Here is a 19,195-nt window from a genome sequence, read left to right as displayed (position 1 = left end):
GCTACGGCCATCACCACTGTGGGCAACTTGCGCTCGGCCGCCGCCGCGCCCCCGCCCACACCCGGGCCTCGTGCCCGCCCGGGTGGGCCCGGCCCTGGCTCCTGCTCTCCGCCGCGGCTACCCACGCCGCCTCCTTGTCCCCTCGGGCGCTGGGGGTCGCGCAGGGCGGGACATGGGTGACCGGAAGTGGAAGCTGTGAACGTCGCCGCCCGGGGCGCCGAAGCTCCAGGCGCCGTCGGGGCCGCCGCGACGCACGCATGGAGAGCGCTGGGCTCTGGGCTGCGCACCGACGGCTAACCGGGACGCACGGGTTCTGCCGGGCGCGGGCTGTGCAGAACCGACCGGCCTCTCGGGGCGCGGGAACATGAGGCTAGGCCCGGAGCCCTCAGTGGGCGAGGCGCGCGGTGTGCGGGCCTGCCCCGGTCGCGGGTGAACGGTGCAGAGCCCCGGGACTCGGTAATTGGCACGAACGGGCGCGCGCATGCGCGGGGCGGCGGCGGGCACGTGGCGGGGCTCAGGGCGGCGCCGCGCGGGAAGCGCCTCGGTGCCCAGGCCAGAGACCCCCTGACTCCGGTACCAAGTGTCACCGAGGCACGCGCCACCATGAGTCCCCCTCTGCCGCCGCCACCTCTCCCCTGTAGCCCTGAGCAGCCCTGGAGGGGCCGGCGCAGCTCTCGTTTAGCGGGCGCTGGGCCCGACCTGTCCTGAGTCCCCACGCGCGCCGCGGCTTAGTGGCCTCTCCCCGCAGCCCGTCATTGGCAGCGGCGGCATGGTCTTCTGTCTGGACAACGAGCAGCCACGCCTCCCGCTGCGAAGCGCCATGGTCCACTTCCAGGCCTCAGAAGTCCAGCAGCTGCTACACAACAAGTTCGTGGTCATCTTGGGGGACTCAAGTGAGTGCCCTTCTAGGTTCACACTACCCAGCCTCGCACCTTCAGTCTGTTTCCTATGACTGGACCCATTGTCTCCATCACAAATTTCTTTCTACCCTTAGCCTGTTCCAGGCCAGTAGGTTTTCTTTTATTTTCCCACACACCATCCACGGGTGTCCCGACAGATGTAGCCTGTCAAATTTTTTACCCCGTCCTTGTTCAGTATTTCTTTTCCCTGACAGTCCCCCATGGGACTCCTTTTATGGGAGCAGTAGATTGTGTTGTCTGTCTCTTGGGTCTACTTATCTCTGCCAGGTGATCTTGGGTCGCTGTGTACTAAGTTGAGGGTGGTGCGTGGCCAGAAGGCGGAGGTAATACAGGATTTTTTTAACCTTACCTTTTCTCCTATCTCTGTTAACACTCCACAGAGGTAGTGGTGGGCAGCCCTAACCTTGGGAAGATGAGGCCTGGACTTAGGAGGAGCTAGGGTGGGGTGAGGCCTGCCTTAGCCTCAGGATCTCTGTCTCCCTGCAGTCCAGCGGTCTGTGTACAAGGACCTAGTGCTCTTGCTCCAGAGGGACTCCCTGCTCACAGCTGCTCAGCTGAAAGCCAAGGTGAGGGAAGCTCGATAGTCATGCCAGTGGTGGGTGGGCACAGACCCTGGCCTGGCAGGGTCTTCCTCCCTGGCCTGGGTCTGACCAGCTGGGTTGGGGGGGGCGGGCAGGGGGAGCTGAGCTTTGAACAGGACCAACTGGTGGCTGGGGGTCAGCTGGGCGAGCTGCACAACGGGACACAGTACCGGGAGGTCCGCCAGTTCTGCTCGGGTTCTGGCCACCACCTTGTGCGCTTCTACTTCCTCACCCGCGTTTACTCCGAGTACCTCGAGGGCGTCCTGGAGGAGCTGACATACGGGCCTGCCCCGGACCTGGTGATCATCAACTCCTGCCTCTGGGATCTCTCCAGGTTGGGGCGGCGGGGAGAGGGAAATACTGGTTGGGGGTGGAGGTGTGGCTCAGAGGCTCTCCACCCTCTGCCCTCGCCCACCCTGCGTGTGCCGTCCAACAGGTATGGCCGCTGCTCAATGGAGAGCTACCGAGAGAACCTGGAGCGGGTGTTTGTGCGCATGGACCAGGTGTTGCCAGACTCCTGCCTGCTGGTGTGGAACATGGCAATGCCCTTGGGGGAGCGCGTCACTGGGGGTTTCCTTCTGCCAGAGGCAAGTGACCGGGGCCCTTCAGGTTGGGGGAGGAGGCAGCCGACTGGTAGATAGAGGGCCTTCCCTCCCCGACCCTGCTTCATTGTGTGGCTCTTAGATGCTACGCTTTCTTACTCAGCTCCAGCCCCTGGCAGGGTCTCTGCGGCGGGATGTGGTTGAAGGGAACTTCTACAGCGCAACGCTGGCCGGGGACCACTGCTTTGATGTCCTGGACCTCCACTTTCATTTCCGGCATGCGGTACAGCACCGTCACCGAGACGGTGTCCACTGGGACCAGCATGCCCACCGCCACCTCTCACACTTGCTTCTGACCCACGTGGCCGACGCCTGGGGTGTGGAGCTGCCCCAGCGTGACTATCCTTCTGGTGAGCCCTACCACAGGGGGTAGGATAGTGATGCAGAGGGGGTTCACAGAGCACAGGGCTCAGAAACAGAACAGGACAGAGGTACTCGGGGGGGAGTAGGGACCTCTTGAAGGACTGTTGTGGCCCCTGAGTGCTCCTTCCTCATTCCGTGGGGAGAGTGAGATCACAGGAGCAACATCCTGATCTGAGCTTTGGTTCTGTACGGTCTAGCATGTAGAAATCTCTGTGTGGGTGAACGAGCTTATATAACCTTTGAGCACGTAAGGTAGCGGGTCAAAAGACCCCTATCCTACAGGTGAATAGGAAAGAAATGGGGGTGTTTCTAGCTAGGCATGGGGGTGGGGGGTGGAAAGACAGAAGTGGAGGAAGGATAATCATGTGGTGTGGCAGAAGCAAAGAAGCCCCTCAGTTGGTGTCACCAGCCTCTCAGTTCCTGCCTGCTCTTCAAAGGGGGCATGGTGGCTGATTGTTTCCATGTCTGCGTTCCCCCTGGATCATGTCCTCAAAGAGCAAGGTTCCTGCCGTGTTGCCAGCTCATCCTTTTTGGCTCCAGCATCTAGGACGATTGTGTACATAGCACCTACAGAATTGTGTTTGTTGAGTTGGGGGCACGAGTCATATCAGAAGGCTGTTTGTAGCAGCACTATAGGGTGTGAGGGCAGAGAGAGACCAGGAATGTCATAGAGGTGAACTTGTAGGACTTGGTAGCCAGGAGTTGAAGCCCCTTGGGAGGTGAATTAGGAATTTGATTACATAATGGTTCAGTTTCCTTGTTTTTTAGATGAGAAGAACTAATTCTCAGCAAAGAGAGGGATGCTCTAAAGGTTGTAAGGCTAGTTTGTGGTGGCTCAGGTCTTCCGAACCCGGTTTGGAACTCCAGAAATAGAAATGTGAAAAGGAAGAGTTGGGTGGGAGGATGTGATTGGTGAGTCTGGTGCAAGCAGACCTCTGAGGTGCTGGGGAAATGTGCAGTAGATCTGGAGTCAGCAGGGCCCGGCTGAGCGCATGAGTGTGGACCGTGAAAGGAGAGAGCAGAGCGGGGGCCATGCTGTAGAAGGGAAGAGGGGCTGCTGGAGGAAACAAAAGGAAAAGAGAGCAGAGGCACTTTCAGGGAGGACAGAGTCTATTGGCTGTGTCACGCGACTGTCAGGAAAAGAGGAAGTGGTTGCTTGTAGTCAGAAAAGTGCTGAAGGTGTGGAGTTGGGTTAAGAGGCAGAAGCAATTGATGAGGGAATGGAAAATGGTCAAAATACCCCTTTTGGACATTTGGGAGGCATGGGACTGCTGGGACAGGAGAATGACAGGAAGAGCACACGTTGTCCAGAAGGAAGACCTCTTAAGCTCATTTATTGGTCTGTGGGGAGAAGCTGGGAGAGGAAAAAGTTACAGATACAGGAGCTGGGCATACAAAGGAAGAAGGCTCTAGAGGGGAGCAGGAAGTCAGAGCAAAGGCAGATCCGTGACTTTGAGAAAGGTAAGGAAGAAGGACTGTACTCTGGGCTTGGCCTGAAATGAGAGGGAATGAGGAAGACTGGGTAGGAAGCAGAGGGTGCTTTCACCTGGTGGCCCTGTTCTCCAAGAGGAGGGAAGAGAAGTGTGGACAGCCAGATTTCAGGGCGAACTGGCTCTCAGGCCTAAAACAAACAACCATCCCATTCCTAGACCCATGGATTGAGGACTGGCCAGAGCCGGATCATCCGTTCCAGGGGAGCCATGGGCAGCCCCCAGACTTCGGGGAGCAGCTGGCCTTGCCCCCACCCCAGCCTTCTCCTCTGCCCCCTCCCATACCTTTCCCCTACCCCATTCCTCAGCCCTCGCCGCCTCCCCTGTTTCCACCCCTGCCCCAGGACACCCCCTTTTTCCCAGGCCAGCCCTTCCCAGCCCATGAATTCTTCAGTTATAATTCAACAGAAGACTTCTCGATGTCACCCCACTTAGGTAGGTGCCTCCGTGGCCTCCCTTCACACCTCTCCCAGGTTCCCCACGCACCTTCCCCAGCCTAGCCTTTTGTGCCCAGGTGGGCTGAGGAGATGGGTAGCTCCTTGTGCCCCCAGGACTGGGTTCAGTCACTGCTGGGTCTAGAACAGCGTCTGTAGACTCATTAATTAATCCATTGATTGTCACAATTTGCTGGTTTGGAGGTAGGGGAAGTGGTATTGCCATTTTGCAGATGGGGAAACAGAAGCCTCAAGAAGCTCACCCTGGAGGATCAGAGCTGCCTGAAGGCAGAGCTGGCCTCACCTTGGCCACAAGCCCACTCTGATCATGACTGGTTCTTTTGTAGGATGTGGCCCTGGAGTGAACTTTGTGCCTGGCCCCCTGCCACCTCCAGTCCCTGGCCCTGTCCCCCATGGTCAGCACCGGGGCCCAGTGGTCCACCGGGGGATGCCACGCTGTGCTCCCAGCAGCCCCTACCATGTGCCGAGGATGGGGGGGCCCTGCAGGCAGCGGCTCAGACACTCAGACAGACTGATCCACACAAACAAACTGGACAGACAGCCTCCTGCCCATTCGGGGACATGGCCTGGGTAGACTGGATCTTGGGCTGGGGCTGGATGTGCCGATGGCCCTGCAGGGCCTGCTTGCCACCCCCGGTGCTGGGTCAGGGTGTCTGTTATGCCTGACATTGTTCTCATCCATTGCTGTCACTAAATAAAGGCGTGGAAGAACAGAGTGGCATCTTCCTGTGTGAGGGAATGGGTCTCCCAAACCATGATCTCAAGGGTTGGGGAGCTGCCTCTGGATCCTCTCCAACCTTGGACCTTTCACCTCTCACCTCATACTATTTAAAAATCATCGAATGTGTTCTTCTTGCTATCTCACACACTCATTTCCACCCTTACCAGAACACAGGTGTGCTTAAAGATCCTGGAGGGGTCTCCTGTTGTCAGCTGCTCTTTGGGATTGGAAAATAACAAGGGCTGAATTGCAATTGTCAATATTAGGAATTTTGGATGTGGCTAGTTCTCACCCATATTTCCCAGTCTTAATGCCTTCAGCATTCGTTTATTTCTGAGCACATACACGTCCCTCAGTTATCTGCACAATTCTTGGCACAGAGAGGACACTCATTAAGTGGTTTGAACTGTTAAACGAGAAGCTTCCAGACTCCAGTGGAAGGCTGATTAGAAATCCATTACTTAATAGACATATTGTACAATGGGAGCAAAGTGAACACAGACCAACTTCTTTGGTTGGGGGAAGGTGGCAGTAGAGGAGGAGCTGAGGGAGAATTCCAAGGTGAGGGGTGGGGGGGCGGTTAGAGGCTGTGCCAAACTCTGTAAGTTAAAGAGTACAGGGTTTCAGCCTCAACGAGTGGTGTTGACCCTAGGTTTGTGACTCCTAAGTATCAAGGGTGGAGTGTGGGCCATATGGTGACATGGGTGGGTGTCCCGGGGTTGGGGGATGGAGCATGACAGTAGGCTGACAGGTGGTGTAAGACAGGAGAAGAAGGTGATGGAGACCCGCTAAATCATCTTGAAGGAGAATTGGGTGGAAGAGAGAGACACAGATTTCTTGTATTGAGTTTCCACACTTGTTATTAAAATTTTATCATGGCAAAGGAGATCGTATCTCACACAAAAGGAGATGAGAGCAGACTAGAAAAGTGTTGGTCATTGATGACAATCAACTAAGTGCAAAAGAAAGGAAGCTATTAAGTTAGCCCGCTGGTGCTGGGGAAACTGGTACAGACAATGTGAGTTAATACGCTTTTGAGAGCAACCTTGACAGGGTAGTTGAGAATTGAAAGATACAAATAAACTTGGTTTTCTTTGGTATAGATGTAAGGTGGAAAGGAACCTACTAAAATGAAAGAAACCCTTGTGTTAGGGAGATAAGATTTTAGATTTTTTTCTCAGAAAACTTATTTTTGTTAATAAAAACCCATCCTTGGAGCAGACCTGCACCTGGTTTGCCTACTCTTTCCTGCCTTTCCACAAAACCCTTTCCTCTGGACACTTTTGCACCTCTGATTCTGGAACTTCTCAGTGTTGCTGGAGAAAACTGTCCACCTGGACTGACTGACATAAGAAAAGAATGAGTTACCCAGTCTCACCTGGCCCTCTCTGTTGCTTGCCATCTTGTCCTCTAAAAACTCCTTATTACCTTCCCTGTCAATCCTTCCCTAGGCTTTTCCACTCCCTTCAAATCCCATCCCAATTCTGGAACTCTCTGTTAGCAACCTTGAGACTGTTCAGTGTGCTTCATATCCTAGTCATTCTACCCCCTGCATTTCTTTAAATTTTTTTTTTTTTAACGTTTATTTATTTTTGAGACAGAGAGAGAGACAGAGCATGAACGGGGGAGGGGCAGAGAGAGAGGGAGACACAGAATGAACAGCAGGCTCCAGACTCCGAGCCATCAGCCCAGAGCCCGACGTGGGGCTCGAACTCACGGACCATGAAATCGTGACCTGAGCCGAAGTCGGACGCCTAACCGACTGAGCCACCCAGGCGCCCCTACCCCCTGCATTTCTAATCACCCCATCTCACTACGTAGCTCCCACTGCCCACGGTTATGTGTCATAACCTTTCCTTCACTTAACATAGACTAGAAATCTATCACAAGTGTATAATGGAGATAAACTATTTTATTTTCAGTTGATCACATAAGCATATAGTACAAGATACTTCTCTGGTATAGGTTTTATTCAGTTGTGACTAGGAAACAAGAAACTTAAAACAACAGCCACATACATGTCATTACATACATTTAAATTGTTTCCTGACCTTTGAGATGTAAAAATGATGAAAATCTTGTGTTTCTCCAGTACGTAGGCACACTATTTGCTACTTAAGCATGGCAGAACCCAAACTTCATTGTCTCAAAACCCATTCACGTTTAGTAGACCATCTTACACAGGCTCCCTCTCATTCACGGAATCTTGGTTTTTAAAAAATGGTTCCAATATCCTTTCCTTTGCCATACTTAGGTAGTCCTGAAAGGAGTAAAAGATACATGAGCACGTCAGCTGTGATGCCAGTCTTTATTTTCCAAGGAAAGTAAGTGTTTCGAGAAGAGAAAATCAGTGGAATTTTTTTTTTCAAAACATTTTAACCAAACTGGAATTTTCCCAACAAAAGCAGATCGCTTGCCTTCCGGTTCCTTGCATGTTGAGTTCGTCTCAGTGTTTAAGTACCCCTACCATGTACACTGGTAAAAGATAAACTCTGATTGCATGAAAATGGACCTACGCTTAAAAAAAACCAAAAACAAAAAACCTTGCTTTATTGAGATGTAACTGACAGACGAAAAACTGCATATATTTAAAATGTATAATTTGACAAATTTTGACATGCATTCATGAAGCCATCAGCACAATCAAGATAATGAAATGTATCTTTCCTCTTTATGAGCCCTTCCTTCTTTCTCTCCCCACAACCTCACATCTCCCTCCTTCCAACACCAAGGAACCATTGATACTGATCTGCTTTCTGTTACTATAGATCAGTTTGCACTTCCCAGAATTTTACGTAAATGGAATCATTAAATAGGCACTCTTTTTTTAAAATCTGGCTTCCTTTTTTCAAAGTTTATTTTGAGAGAGAGCATGCACGTGTACATAAGTGGGGAAGGGGCAGAGAGAGAGGGAGAGCGAGAATCCCAAGCGGGCTCCAAACTGTCAGCGTGGAGCCCCATGCAGGGCTCAATCTCATGAACCATGAGATCATGACCTGAGCCGAAATCAAGAGTTGGATACTTAACGTACTGAGTTAACTAGGTGCCCATTTAATCTGGCTTTCATTCAGCCTAATTAGTGGGATAAAAGGAAAAACATGCAAATTCATGTTATGTGTATCAGTACCTCATTTTTTACAGCTGAGTCTATGGCTGTACCAATGTTTACCCATTCACCTGTTGATGGACATTTGAGTTATTTTTAGTTATTGCCTATTGCAAATAAAGCTGCTATGGACATTTATGTACAAATCTTTGTATGGACATATGTTTTCACTTCTTTAAAAAAATTTTAACTTTATTTATTTTTAGAGAGAGGGTGCAAGCAGGGATGGGGCAGAGAGAGAGGGAGAGAGAATCCCAAACAGGCTCCGTGCTGTCAGCTCAGAGCCCCACGCGGGGCTCGAACCCACAAACCATGAGATCATGACCTAAGCTGAAACCAAGAGTCAGATGCTCAACCGACTGAGCCACCCACAGTCCCCAATGGACGCATGTTTTCATTTGTGATACCTAGAATGAAATGACTGAATCATACAGTAGATGTATGTTTAACTTTTATTTATTTATTTTTATTAATATGTTCTTTTTTCTTAATGTTTATTGTTAATTTATTTTGAGAGTGAGAGTGAGCGAGCACTAGCAGTGGAGGGGCAGAGGGAGAATCTCAAGTAGGCTCTGCACGCTCAGCGCAGAGCCTGACGTGGGCTCAAACTCAGGAACCTTGAGAACCGTGAGCCAAAATTGAGAATCGGACGCTTAACCAACGGAGCCACCATGGCGCCCCTGTATGTTTAACTGTTAAGAAACTGACAAAGATTCTCCCATAGTGGATGTCCCATTTTATATTCACGCTAGCAGTGTGTGAGGGATATAGTTCCTCCACATATTCGCCAACACTTGGTATTAGTCTTCCTAATATTACGTATCACAATACATGGGTGATGTGGTTTTAATTGGCATTTCCGTAATGACTAATGAAGTTCAGCTTCTTTTCCTGTGTTTATTGGCAATCTATTTATCTTCTTTGGTAAAGTTTCGGTTCAAATTGTTCCTCCGCTCCTCCCTCCCCTCCCCCCCCCCCCCTTTTTAAAAACTTCTCAAGCTTTGAAAGCTCTTTATTCTGGATTCAAGTCCTTTATCAGATGGGTGGTTTACCAATACTTTTTCCTTCTGTGGCTTGTCTTTTTCTTAGCAGTGTCTTTTGAGGAAGAGACCACTTAAATTTTGATCAGGGACAGTGTATTTTGGGTTTATACTTTTGGTGACATATCTAAAAAATCTTTGCCTAACTCAAGGTCACAACTATTTTCCTGTATGTTTTCTTCTAGAAGGTTTGGAGTTTTACTTGTAGGTCTGTGATCTATTTTTTTAATATTTTTTTTAAGTTTATTTTTATTTTGAGAAAGAGAGAGAGCACACAAGCAGGGGAGGAGCAGAGAGAAGGAGAGACAGAATCCCAAGCAAGCTTCCAGCCATCAGCACAGAGCATGATGTGGGGCTTGAACTGGCAAACCCTGAGGTCATGACCTGAGCCAAGATCAAGAGTTGGATGCTTAATGGACTGAGCCACCCAGGCGCCCCCTGTGATCTATTTTGTATTAACTTTTGTATATAGTGCAAGGTGATTAATTTTTTTGGCATATGAATATGCAATGATTCCAGTACTATTGTTGAAGGCTATCATTTCTCCACTAAATTCTCTTTGCTGCACCTTTGTCGAAAATCAGTTGTACATATGTTTATAGATCCATTTCTGGACTCCATACTCTGTTCCACTGATCTATTTGTCTGTCTTTATGCCAACACCATTCTCTCTTGATTATTATCACTTTATGATAAGTCTGTAAATCAGGTAGTGTTCTCTTTGTTCTTCTTTATGGAAGTTACTTTGGCTACCCTAGATCCTTTACCTTTCTGTATGAGTTTTAAAATCAGCTTATCTCAGGGCGCCTGTATGGCTCAGTCGGTTAACTGTCTGACTCTTGATTTCTGCTCAAGTCATGATCTCACAGTTCGTGAGTTGGAGCCCCACATTGAGCTCTATGCTAACAGTTCAGAGCCTGCTTCGGATTCTCTCTCTCTCACTCTCTCTCAATCTCTCTCTCTCCCCCCTCCCACGCATGCACTCTCTCTCTCTCTCTCTCTCTCTCGCTCTGCTCTCACTCTCTGTCTCTCAAACTAAACTAAACTAAAATCAGCTTATTTCTACAAAAAATTCTGGGATTTTTATTGTGATTATATTGAACAATATAAATTTGGGGAAAATTGACATCTTAGCAATATTGAGTTATCCATTTCATGAACAAGATATACCTCTTCATTTATTTAGGTCTTCTTTACAATCTCTCAGCAATGGGGTGCCTGGGAGGCTCAGTCATTTAAGTGTCTGACTCTTGATTTCGGTTCAGGTCATGATCTCATGGTCTGTGAGTTCAAGCCCTGAGCGGAGCTCTGCACTGACAGTGGAGAGCCTGCTTGGGATTCGATCTCTCTCTCTCTCTCTCTCTCTCTCTCTCTCTCTCTCTCTCTTTCTCTCTCTCTCTCTCTGTCTCTGCCCCTTTGTCTCTCTCTCTCTCAAAAATAAATAAACATTAAAAAAATCTCTCAGCAGGGGCGCCTGGGTGGCTCAGTCGGTTGAGCGACCGACTTCAGCTCAGGTCATGATCTCACAGTCCATGAGTTCGAGCCCCGCGTCGGGCTCTGTGCTGATAGCTCAGAGCCTGGAGCCTGCTTCAGATTCTGTGTCTCCCTCTCTCTCTGACCCTCCCTCGTTCATGCTCTCTCTCTGTCTCAAAAATAAATAAACATTAAAAAAAATTAAAAAAAAAATCTCTCAGCAACATCTTGTAATTATCAGCGTACTGATCTCTCACATCTTTTGCCAGATTTACGTCTAAGGGCTTTTTAAAAAATTTTAAATGATGCTGCTTTTTAAATTTCTGTTTCTGATCATTCATTTCTAGTACAGAGAAATACAACTGATATTTTCATATGGACCTTGTGTCATAATGGTGACCATGTACACATTTAGTTACTTTGCTAAATTCACTTATTCTAGTAGCTTTTCTTTTTAAGTTTATTTATTTTGAGAGAGAGAGAGTGTGTGTGTGTGTGTGTGTGTGCATGTGCATGTGCACATGTGTGCACCAGCAGGGGAGGGACAGAGAGGCCTCCCACATGGAGCCTGACTTGAGGCTCAAACTCATGAACCATGAGATCCTGACCTAAGCAGAAATCAAAAGTCAGATGCTCAACCAACTGAGCCACCCAGGCACCCCTCTAGTAGCTTTTTTATAAATTCAATTGGATTCTCTAGTGAAGAAATGGGCAGAAGACATAAATAGACACTTTTCCAAAAAAGACATCCACATGGCCAACAGACACATGGAAAGATGTTCAACATCACTCATCATCAGGGAAATACAAATCAAAACCACATTAAGATACCACCTCACATTGGTCAGAGTGGCTAAAATTAACTCAGGAAAACAACAGATGTTGGCAAGGATGTGGAGAAACAGGAACCCTCTTGCACTGTTGGTGGGGATGCAAACTGGTGCAGCCTCTCTGGAAAACAGTGTGGAGTCTCCTCAAGAAATTAAAAATAGGGGGCGCCTGGGTGGCTTGGTCGGTTAAGCGTCCAACTTTGGCTCAGGTCATGATCTCACGGTCCGTGAGTTCAAGCCCCGCATCGGGCTCTGTGCTGACAGCTCAGAGCCTGGAGCCTGTTTCAGATTTTGTGTCTCCCTCTCTCTCTGCCCCTCCCCTGTTCATGCTCTGTCTCTCTCTGTCTCAAAAATAAATAAACGTTAAAAAAATTTTTTTTTAATTAAAAATAGAATTACCCTACAACCCAGCAATAGCACTGTTGGGAATTTATCCAAAAGATACAGGAGTGCTGATTCATAGGGGCACATGTACCTAATGTTTATAGCAGCACTATCAACAATAGCCAAATTATGGAAAGAGGCCAAATGTCCATCAACTGATGAATGGATAAGGAAGATGTGGTTTATATATATAATGGAATACTTCTTAGCAATGGGAAAGAATGCAATCCTGCCATTTGCAACAACATGGATGGAATAGGAGAGTATTATGCTAAGCGAAATAAGTCAGGCAGAGAAAGACAGATATCATACGTTTCACTCATATGTGGAATTTGAGAAACTTAAGACCATGGGGGAAAAAAAGGGGGAAAAATAGTTTCAAACAGAGAGGAATGCCAACCGTAGGAGACTCTTAAATACAGAGAACAAACTGAGGGTTGATTGGGAGGGCGGGGAAGAGGGGAAAATGGGTGATGGGCCTTGAGGAGGGCACTTGATGAGTACTGGGCATTGTATTTAAGTGATGAATCATGGGAATTTACTCCTGAAGCCAAGAGCACACTGTATACAGTGTATGTTAGCTAACTTGACCATAAATTATATTTAAAAAAAAAAGATTCAATTGGATTCTCTACATAAGCAATCCTGTTTTCTACAAATAAAGACAGTTTCACTTCTTGCTTTCTAATCTGTATGCTTTTTATTTCTATTTCTTGTGTTATTGCTTTGGCTAGGATGTTTCTAACAATATTGAATAGAAATGGTGAAAACAGACATACTTATCTTTTTCCTGATCTTAAGGGAAAAGTATTGTTTTTCACCAAATGTGAGATTAGCTGTAAATTTTTCTTAAGATTTTATTTTTAAGTAATCTCTACACCCAGTGTGGGGCTCGAACTCATAACCCCTAGATCAAGAGTCGCATGCCCCACTGACTGAGCCAGCCAGGCATCCCTATTTTTTAATAGGGATCCCTATTTTTTAACTGTGCCTTCTACACAGTTGAGGAAGTTTCCTTCTATTCCTAGGTTACTGAGAGTTTTGTTTTTAATTAGGAATGAATGTTGGATTTTGTGAAATCCTTTTCTGCATCTATTGAAATGATCACATGGTTTTTAGTTTTTAGTTTAATATGGTGAATTACGTGTGTGTGTGTGTGTGTGCGTGCGTGTGTGTGTGTGTGTGTTAATGTTGAACCACCCTTGCATTCTTGGCTTTAAAAAGGAGAGAGGTTGTACAATTTGAAGGTGATAGAGTAAAGGTGGTATTTCCTCCACCTCTCAGAAATTCCCCAGACACAAGTGAAAATGAGAAACAAATGTAAAAAAAAAACAAAAAGAGAGAAACAAATATAAATACCATATCTCATGACCAGGAGAGAGCAGACACCCTACACCATGAATAAGGTGGATAGACTGAAAAAAGCAGTGGAATCACTGCTTGGTATAAATTGCTTTGAAAATCATTGGGCAGGGGCGCCTGGGTGGCTCGGTCGGTTAAGCGTCCGACTTCGGCTCAGGTCATGATCTCGCGGCCCGTGAGTTCGAGCCCCGTGTCGGGCTCTGTGCTGACGGCTCAGAGCCTGGAGCCTGCTTCAGATTCTGTGTCTCCCTCTCTCTCTGCCCCTCCCCTGTTCATGCTCTGTCTCTCTCTGTCTCAAAAATAAATAAACGTTAAAAAAAAAAAAAAAAAAAAGAAAAGAAAATCATTGGGCAGAATTTACCAAAGTTGAACATTCACATACTCTATAATCCAACAATTTCACTTCAAAAGAAATGAGTGCCTCTATCTACTCAAAGACTTACACAAGTATATTCATCTAAGTTCTATTCATAGCCAAAACTTGGAAACAAGCCAAATGTCCTTCAACAGGAGAGTAGATAAATAGTTGCCTCCCTTACAGTAGGGTAGTATACACTAATAAAGGAGAACAAACTGTTGATAGATGCAACAACATGGATGAAATCTCATAGCCGCAACCTTGAAAGAATCCAGACACAACAGTACATTTTGTATGAGTTTGTTCTGCATGATTTCAAGAATAGGCTAATCTATGGCGATCAAAGTCACAATAGAGGTTACCCTTGGGGGGAGGTATTGATTGGGAAAGGACAACATGGAACTTGCTTAGATGATGGAAAAGTTCTCTATCTTGATCTGAGTGGTAGTCACATGGACACCCAAGTATATAAAAATTCATTGAGCTGTACCCCGAAGATTTGTGCATTTTACTTGCACATAAAATGTGTGTGAATTTGATGTCAGTTAAAAAGGAACAGGATGGGTTTTTTTTCTAGAAAGTTTAATTAATATTAAGACACCTAAAATGCAATTCACCATATAAACAGAGTAAAGCGGAATAACCAAATTGTCCTTGTAGTGGATGCAGAAAAAAAAAATGTCATTCAATATCCATTCACAGTCAAAACTGTTAGCAAATTAGGAATAGAAAGGAATTTCCTTAACTAGATAAAGGTTAACTACCAAAACTCTACAGTAATCCACATTAAAAAAAAATTTTTTTTTTTAAGTAGGCTCCACATCCAACATGGAACTCAAACTCAAGACCTTGAAATCTATAGTTACATGCTCTACCAACTGAGCCAGCCAGGTGCCCCATCTACAGAATTCTTAATGGTGGCACCTTCGGAGAAGTTCCTTTAAAATCAGGATCCAGTCAAAGGTGCCTATGAATAACAATTCCACATGCCATTATCTGGGACCTCAGCTTGCACAGTTAGATGAATGCAGAGGGAGAGGCCTGATGACATACTGATAACATGTGGCTTTTAGATGGATGTGGTACCCTTCAGTTTAGAGGACTTTTCTACTTTCATATATGTTACAAATATTTTACAAGTATGCAGTATCACATATCAATTTTCAATACTGTGGGGTTTTTGTTAGACATTTAAAGACACAGTCCAGAAAATACGGTAGAAGCAACAGATCTTAAATCAAGTTATTTTATTTTTTTTAGATGGCAAATATTTGAAGGGTAAGAAGACGGTATAAAGGAAGCAAGACCCAGAGCATAGATGTTTGCTCAGCAGGAAAAAAAAAAAAAAAAATTGTTTAAAACTGGTTGCATCCAGACCCTGACAAAACCTCGCAAAAAACAGCTCTTCACCCCAGGAGGGATGGGATAATAGACTGGGGCTGGCCCGGGAGTCCGTGACGCCTTGAAGACGGCTAGACTGGACTCTTCCTTTCCCAGGTTTCTCAAGCGCCCTGCGCTTGACGCCCCTGGATTTCCGGCTGGGGGATCCAGGCTGGAGATTTGGAGAAAGAGGTGAGGAGTCAACGAAGCCCTTACTGCGATGACAGCGGGCCGAAGATGCCCCTCCCTGGTCCCAGGATCTACCCTCGCCCCCAGTGCCAGCGTTCCCGCCAGTGAGAGAGACCCCTCCCTTCCCTTCCTCCCCACACCCCAACCAAGCCCTACTCTTCGCTGCCAGAGGAGCAGGTATCCGCTAGGGGGCGCGCCTGGCATCGTCGGCCACCCCCTCCACAAGCTGCGACTCCGGGGGCTGCCGACTTTCCGGGATGGCCAGCGCATTCCCTTTGGGGGTGCCCACAGCCCTCCGATCCCCCGCTTGGCCCAGGGTTTCCTTCCCAGCTTCAGGCCGTTGCCCGCCCCGCTCTGCCGCCACGGTCAACGCACCCGATTCGACCGACGCCCTCCAGCCGTCACCCCGGCTCCTATCGCGCGCACCTGAGCCTAGTGAACCGCGCCAGGCGCCCCACCGGGCTCCTGCTCCTGGCCTGACCTCCCCAAGCGGCGCGGGCCGCCCCCCCCTCGCCCCCTCCCTGCAGAAGCCGGTCTCCTCCCTCCTCGGTGAGGACAGCCGCTGCCCGCATCCGCGAGCCAGGACACACTTTACCCTGCACCCCTGAATCTGAGGGAGAGCGCCCCCTCTCGGTTCCCCGCAGCTGACCCTTAGAAATCCCCTGGCGCCCCACCGCCTCCTCCTTCGAGGGATGCCTCACCGTCCCCGGGGTGGCCAATGACAACGGTCTCAAGTGGTGTCCCCGCCTCCTGAGACTTGATGCCGCCCTCTCGGACCCTCCGCGTCCCGGCCGCTCTTACAGTTTGCACTTGGGGCCCAGGAGAATCCTGGGTGCCGACCCCCCATCTGTGTATGCAGCTGTGGATCCTTCTCTGCTCTCTTAGCTGCACCGCCCCCGCGTCTGACGCCTCCTCCTCTCCCGTCCCTCCTGCCCCGCCAGGTCTGGTTATCTTTCTGGTCAGGCCATCCGGTTACTGGGTCCCCACCCCCACCCCACCCCCACCCATCAAAGCAGGCTGCAGGGGGGCAGTGGGGGAAGCCAGACAAAGATACCATCCGGGTCACTCAGGCCAGTGGGGCAGCTCTCCTTGTTTGGCCCAAACCTGAAAGGCTTGAGAACGCCTTCATTCCAGCACATTCGTTTTCCCCAGGCTTGCATTTTCAGTCTTTTAACTCTAAATGGGTGATTTTGTCTACATTTAAAGGAATTCCAGGAATTAAATTCATGTTATCATTTTTCTTTCATCTCTGCAAGGTCCCTCACGTTTTCCCCTTTTATCTGTATATTCCACTCCCCTTTGCCTGCCCCTAGACTTGGTCATTCCATTCTGTCGATCCTATGTTTTTACACGTTCTCAGGGAGAGAAAAAAAAAAAAGGTGGTTTTGCGGGCATGCATTTTCACTTTGTCTCAGAAGAATAGTATTATTTCTCACTCAGGTTTCTTTTCACTCAGTGCTAGGATTTCTTTTTTTTAAATTTTTTTTTTCAACGTTTTTTATTTATTTTTGGGACAGAGACAGACAGAGCGTGAACGGGGGATTTTCAACGTTTTTTATTTATTTTTGGGACAGAGACAGACAGAGCGTGAACGGGGGAGGGGCAGAGAGAGAGGGAGACGCAGAGACAGACAGAGCGTGAACGGGGGAGGGGCAGAGAGAGAGGGAGACGCAGAATCGGAAACAGGCTCCAGGCTCCGAGCCATCAGCCCAGAGCCTGACGCGGGGCTCGAACTCACGGACCGCGAGATCGTGACCTAGCTGAAGTCGGACGCTTAACCGACTGCGCCACCCAGGCGCCCCTAGTGCTAGGATTTCAAGATCAACACACAGAGGTGTCTCTTCTAACGACGGTGCTCATCCACCCACCGTATTTTACCTTTCCCATCTCCTGCACCACTCTCAAACATATCCTTTCTTGTGCAATGCTTCTCAAACATTTGTGTGCACGGGTAGCACTCCGGATCTCCTTAAAATGCAGGCTCTGATTCGGCAAGCCTGGGGTGGGGCCTGACACTGCATTTCTAGCCAGCTTCCAGGTGAGACCTATACCGCCAGAACTGGTAGGACCACGCTTTGAGAAGCAAGGCCCTAAGGGCCTCTGTGAGAATTCATTTTGAATTGCTGGGTCACAGGGTATGTGTTGATCTGATAAATATTGCCCATCAGCTCTCCAGTCTGTCCTTACCACCTTATCCTCTACCAGCAGAGCAGGAGGGTAGAAGGTATGTATTTATGTGGGGAAGGGAAGAAGGCTTTCTCCTTGTTCCCGTCCATATCCTTCCTCCCCCTCCCCTGCAGTGTGCCTGGTCTGGGTCAAAATGTCCTCTCTCCTTTAATCAGAATGACCCCAAGGCTCTGAAGTGATGACCCTGACCACATTTGAGGGAGAACCATAAGGAGACGGGAAGGAAGGACTGTGCCTGGAGTTTCAGGCACGGATGCTGAAGGCATCTGACCAGTGGCCTTCATGGTTATGAAACTCCACAGCAAATGGGTTTTAACAAAAATAAACTTGCGTTCTAGGGGCCGGTCCCTATTGGCCTGAATGTTTAGGTGGTAGGAGAGGGGAACTCTGGTTCTGGGGCTCCAGGAGCAGAAATTTTAGGCTTAGAGATGCAGTGGGGTGAGGACTGGGTAGGGGTCAGGCGGGTGGGTCTTAGCTGTGATTAGAGCTGTCTGCCATGTGCCTTGTATGGTAATGACAGATCACTATGTTGCTTGGAGGGTTAGCTGGTATATGAATGGCCGCCAACATGCTGGGTATGAAGGGATGCCGCCTTCCAAGATCTGCCTGGTACTTGTGAGCAGCTTGTTGGGACAGTTTCAGAAACCCACGGGCTATGCGCTCCCCCACTCACACAGCTGGCCAAGTGTCTCCTGGCACTGAGTCCCAGCCCCAAGCATTTCACAATCAGGAGAGTCCAACATCTGCACATTTTGAGATTTCATGTCACACGATCTTTTACATCTTGTCCACACCCATCCATCCCCGTTTAACCATCGGAGGGCCAAAAGGGTACCCGTGACAGAGCATTTCTCTGAAGGCCTAGGGAAGCTTCCTGCTCTTTCGACCACCTTCGAGGTCAGAAGACCTTTCGAGCCTACAGATTTTTCTTATAGTTCAGTGCAAAAATCTTACAGTTTTCCGGTCTTTGCGAAGCGCTTCACACACAAGGTATTGCCTTTGACTCACACCAGCCCCGTGACAGGGTTGAGACCCACTCACCCCTGAGGTTCAAAAGAATTAAGTGGCCGTGGCCACACATTGTGTAAGTGGGGAAATGGGACTTCTTGTTGATTTTTCCATAACAGACCTTAGGAATCTTAGCGCGGGTACCCTTTGGGATCCTCACTACCCTAGTTGGCCCGCTTAGAGATGTGCACTGAGGCAGAAGGTAGGAGGTCTAGGGAGTGGGGAGTGCCTGGGCAGAAAGGACTAGGAAGTGAGTTCACTGAGGTCTCATGGGGGTTCTGGCCAGCCCTTTCTCGGCCAGCTTTCTGTCCGCGGGCCCTTTCTAGAGCCTGGGGAAGTGGAAAGAGGGGGTAAGTGTGAGGAATACCAAGCTAGAAGTTCTCAATGAGTCTGCAGCTGAGACAGCTGAGCACCTGGAAGAAAAAGATGCTGCCAGTTGCTAAGGGAGCCCTGGTGGTGTCACTCCACCCTGGTGGGAGCTCTAGATGGCTTGGCCCAGCTCAGCCCCTGGCTAAGCCTTCTGCCCTGTCCCTTCTTCTCAAAGTCCCTGACGCCCCACAACAAGTGTCTGCAGCCTGGGCTTGAGGGAGGTGCCCGGAGGTCAGGCCAGTCTACCTTCTGGTCTCTAGCAACATCACCTATGGCCCGAGCAGCGCTAGGGACTGGTCGTCCGGGGCCTGCTGAGGCCACTGCCCCCCCCCCCCCCAACCCCGGGGCCTCAGGCCCTAGGCCAGGGCTCAACAGAC

General features: G+C 48.9%; 1 protein-coding gene across 2 annotated transcripts; it reads left to right on the top strand.

Moving 5' to 3' along the window:
• On the top strand, positions 1-5,126 carry PCED1A (PC-esterase domain containing 1A). Of its 2 annotated transcripts, none has more exons than XM_019462720.2 (8): positions 1-456; positions 749-893; positions 1,407-1,486; positions 1,597-1,835; positions 1,938-2,088; positions 2,207-2,453; positions 4,116-4,391; positions 4,738-5,126. In XM_019462720.2, exons 2-8 carry the CDS (start codon positions 770-772, stop codon positions 4,983-4,985), a joined length of 1,365 nt encoding a protein of 454 aa, XP_019318265.1. In that variant the 5' UTR covers positions 1-456; positions 749-769; the 3' UTR covers positions 4,986-5,126. The 2 variants fall into 2 exon arrangements, with proteins under 2 accessions (XP_019318265.1, XP_019318266.1); XM_019462721.2 differs by having other exon boundaries at positions 642-893.
• Positions 5,127-19,195: the final 14,069 nt, after the last annotated feature.

Source organism: Panthera pardus, unplaced genomic scaffold, assembly GCF_024362965.1.
Source record: "Panthera pardus isolate Hobbes unplaced genomic scaffold, ASM2436296v1 HiC_scaffold_25, whole genome shotgun sequence".
Taxonomy (NCBI): Eukaryota; Metazoa; Chordata; class Mammalia; order Carnivora; family Felidae; genus Panthera; species Panthera pardus.
The sequence above is the reverse complement of the archived record's forward strand: the minus strand, read 5'-3'. Positions and strand labels throughout refer to the sequence as shown.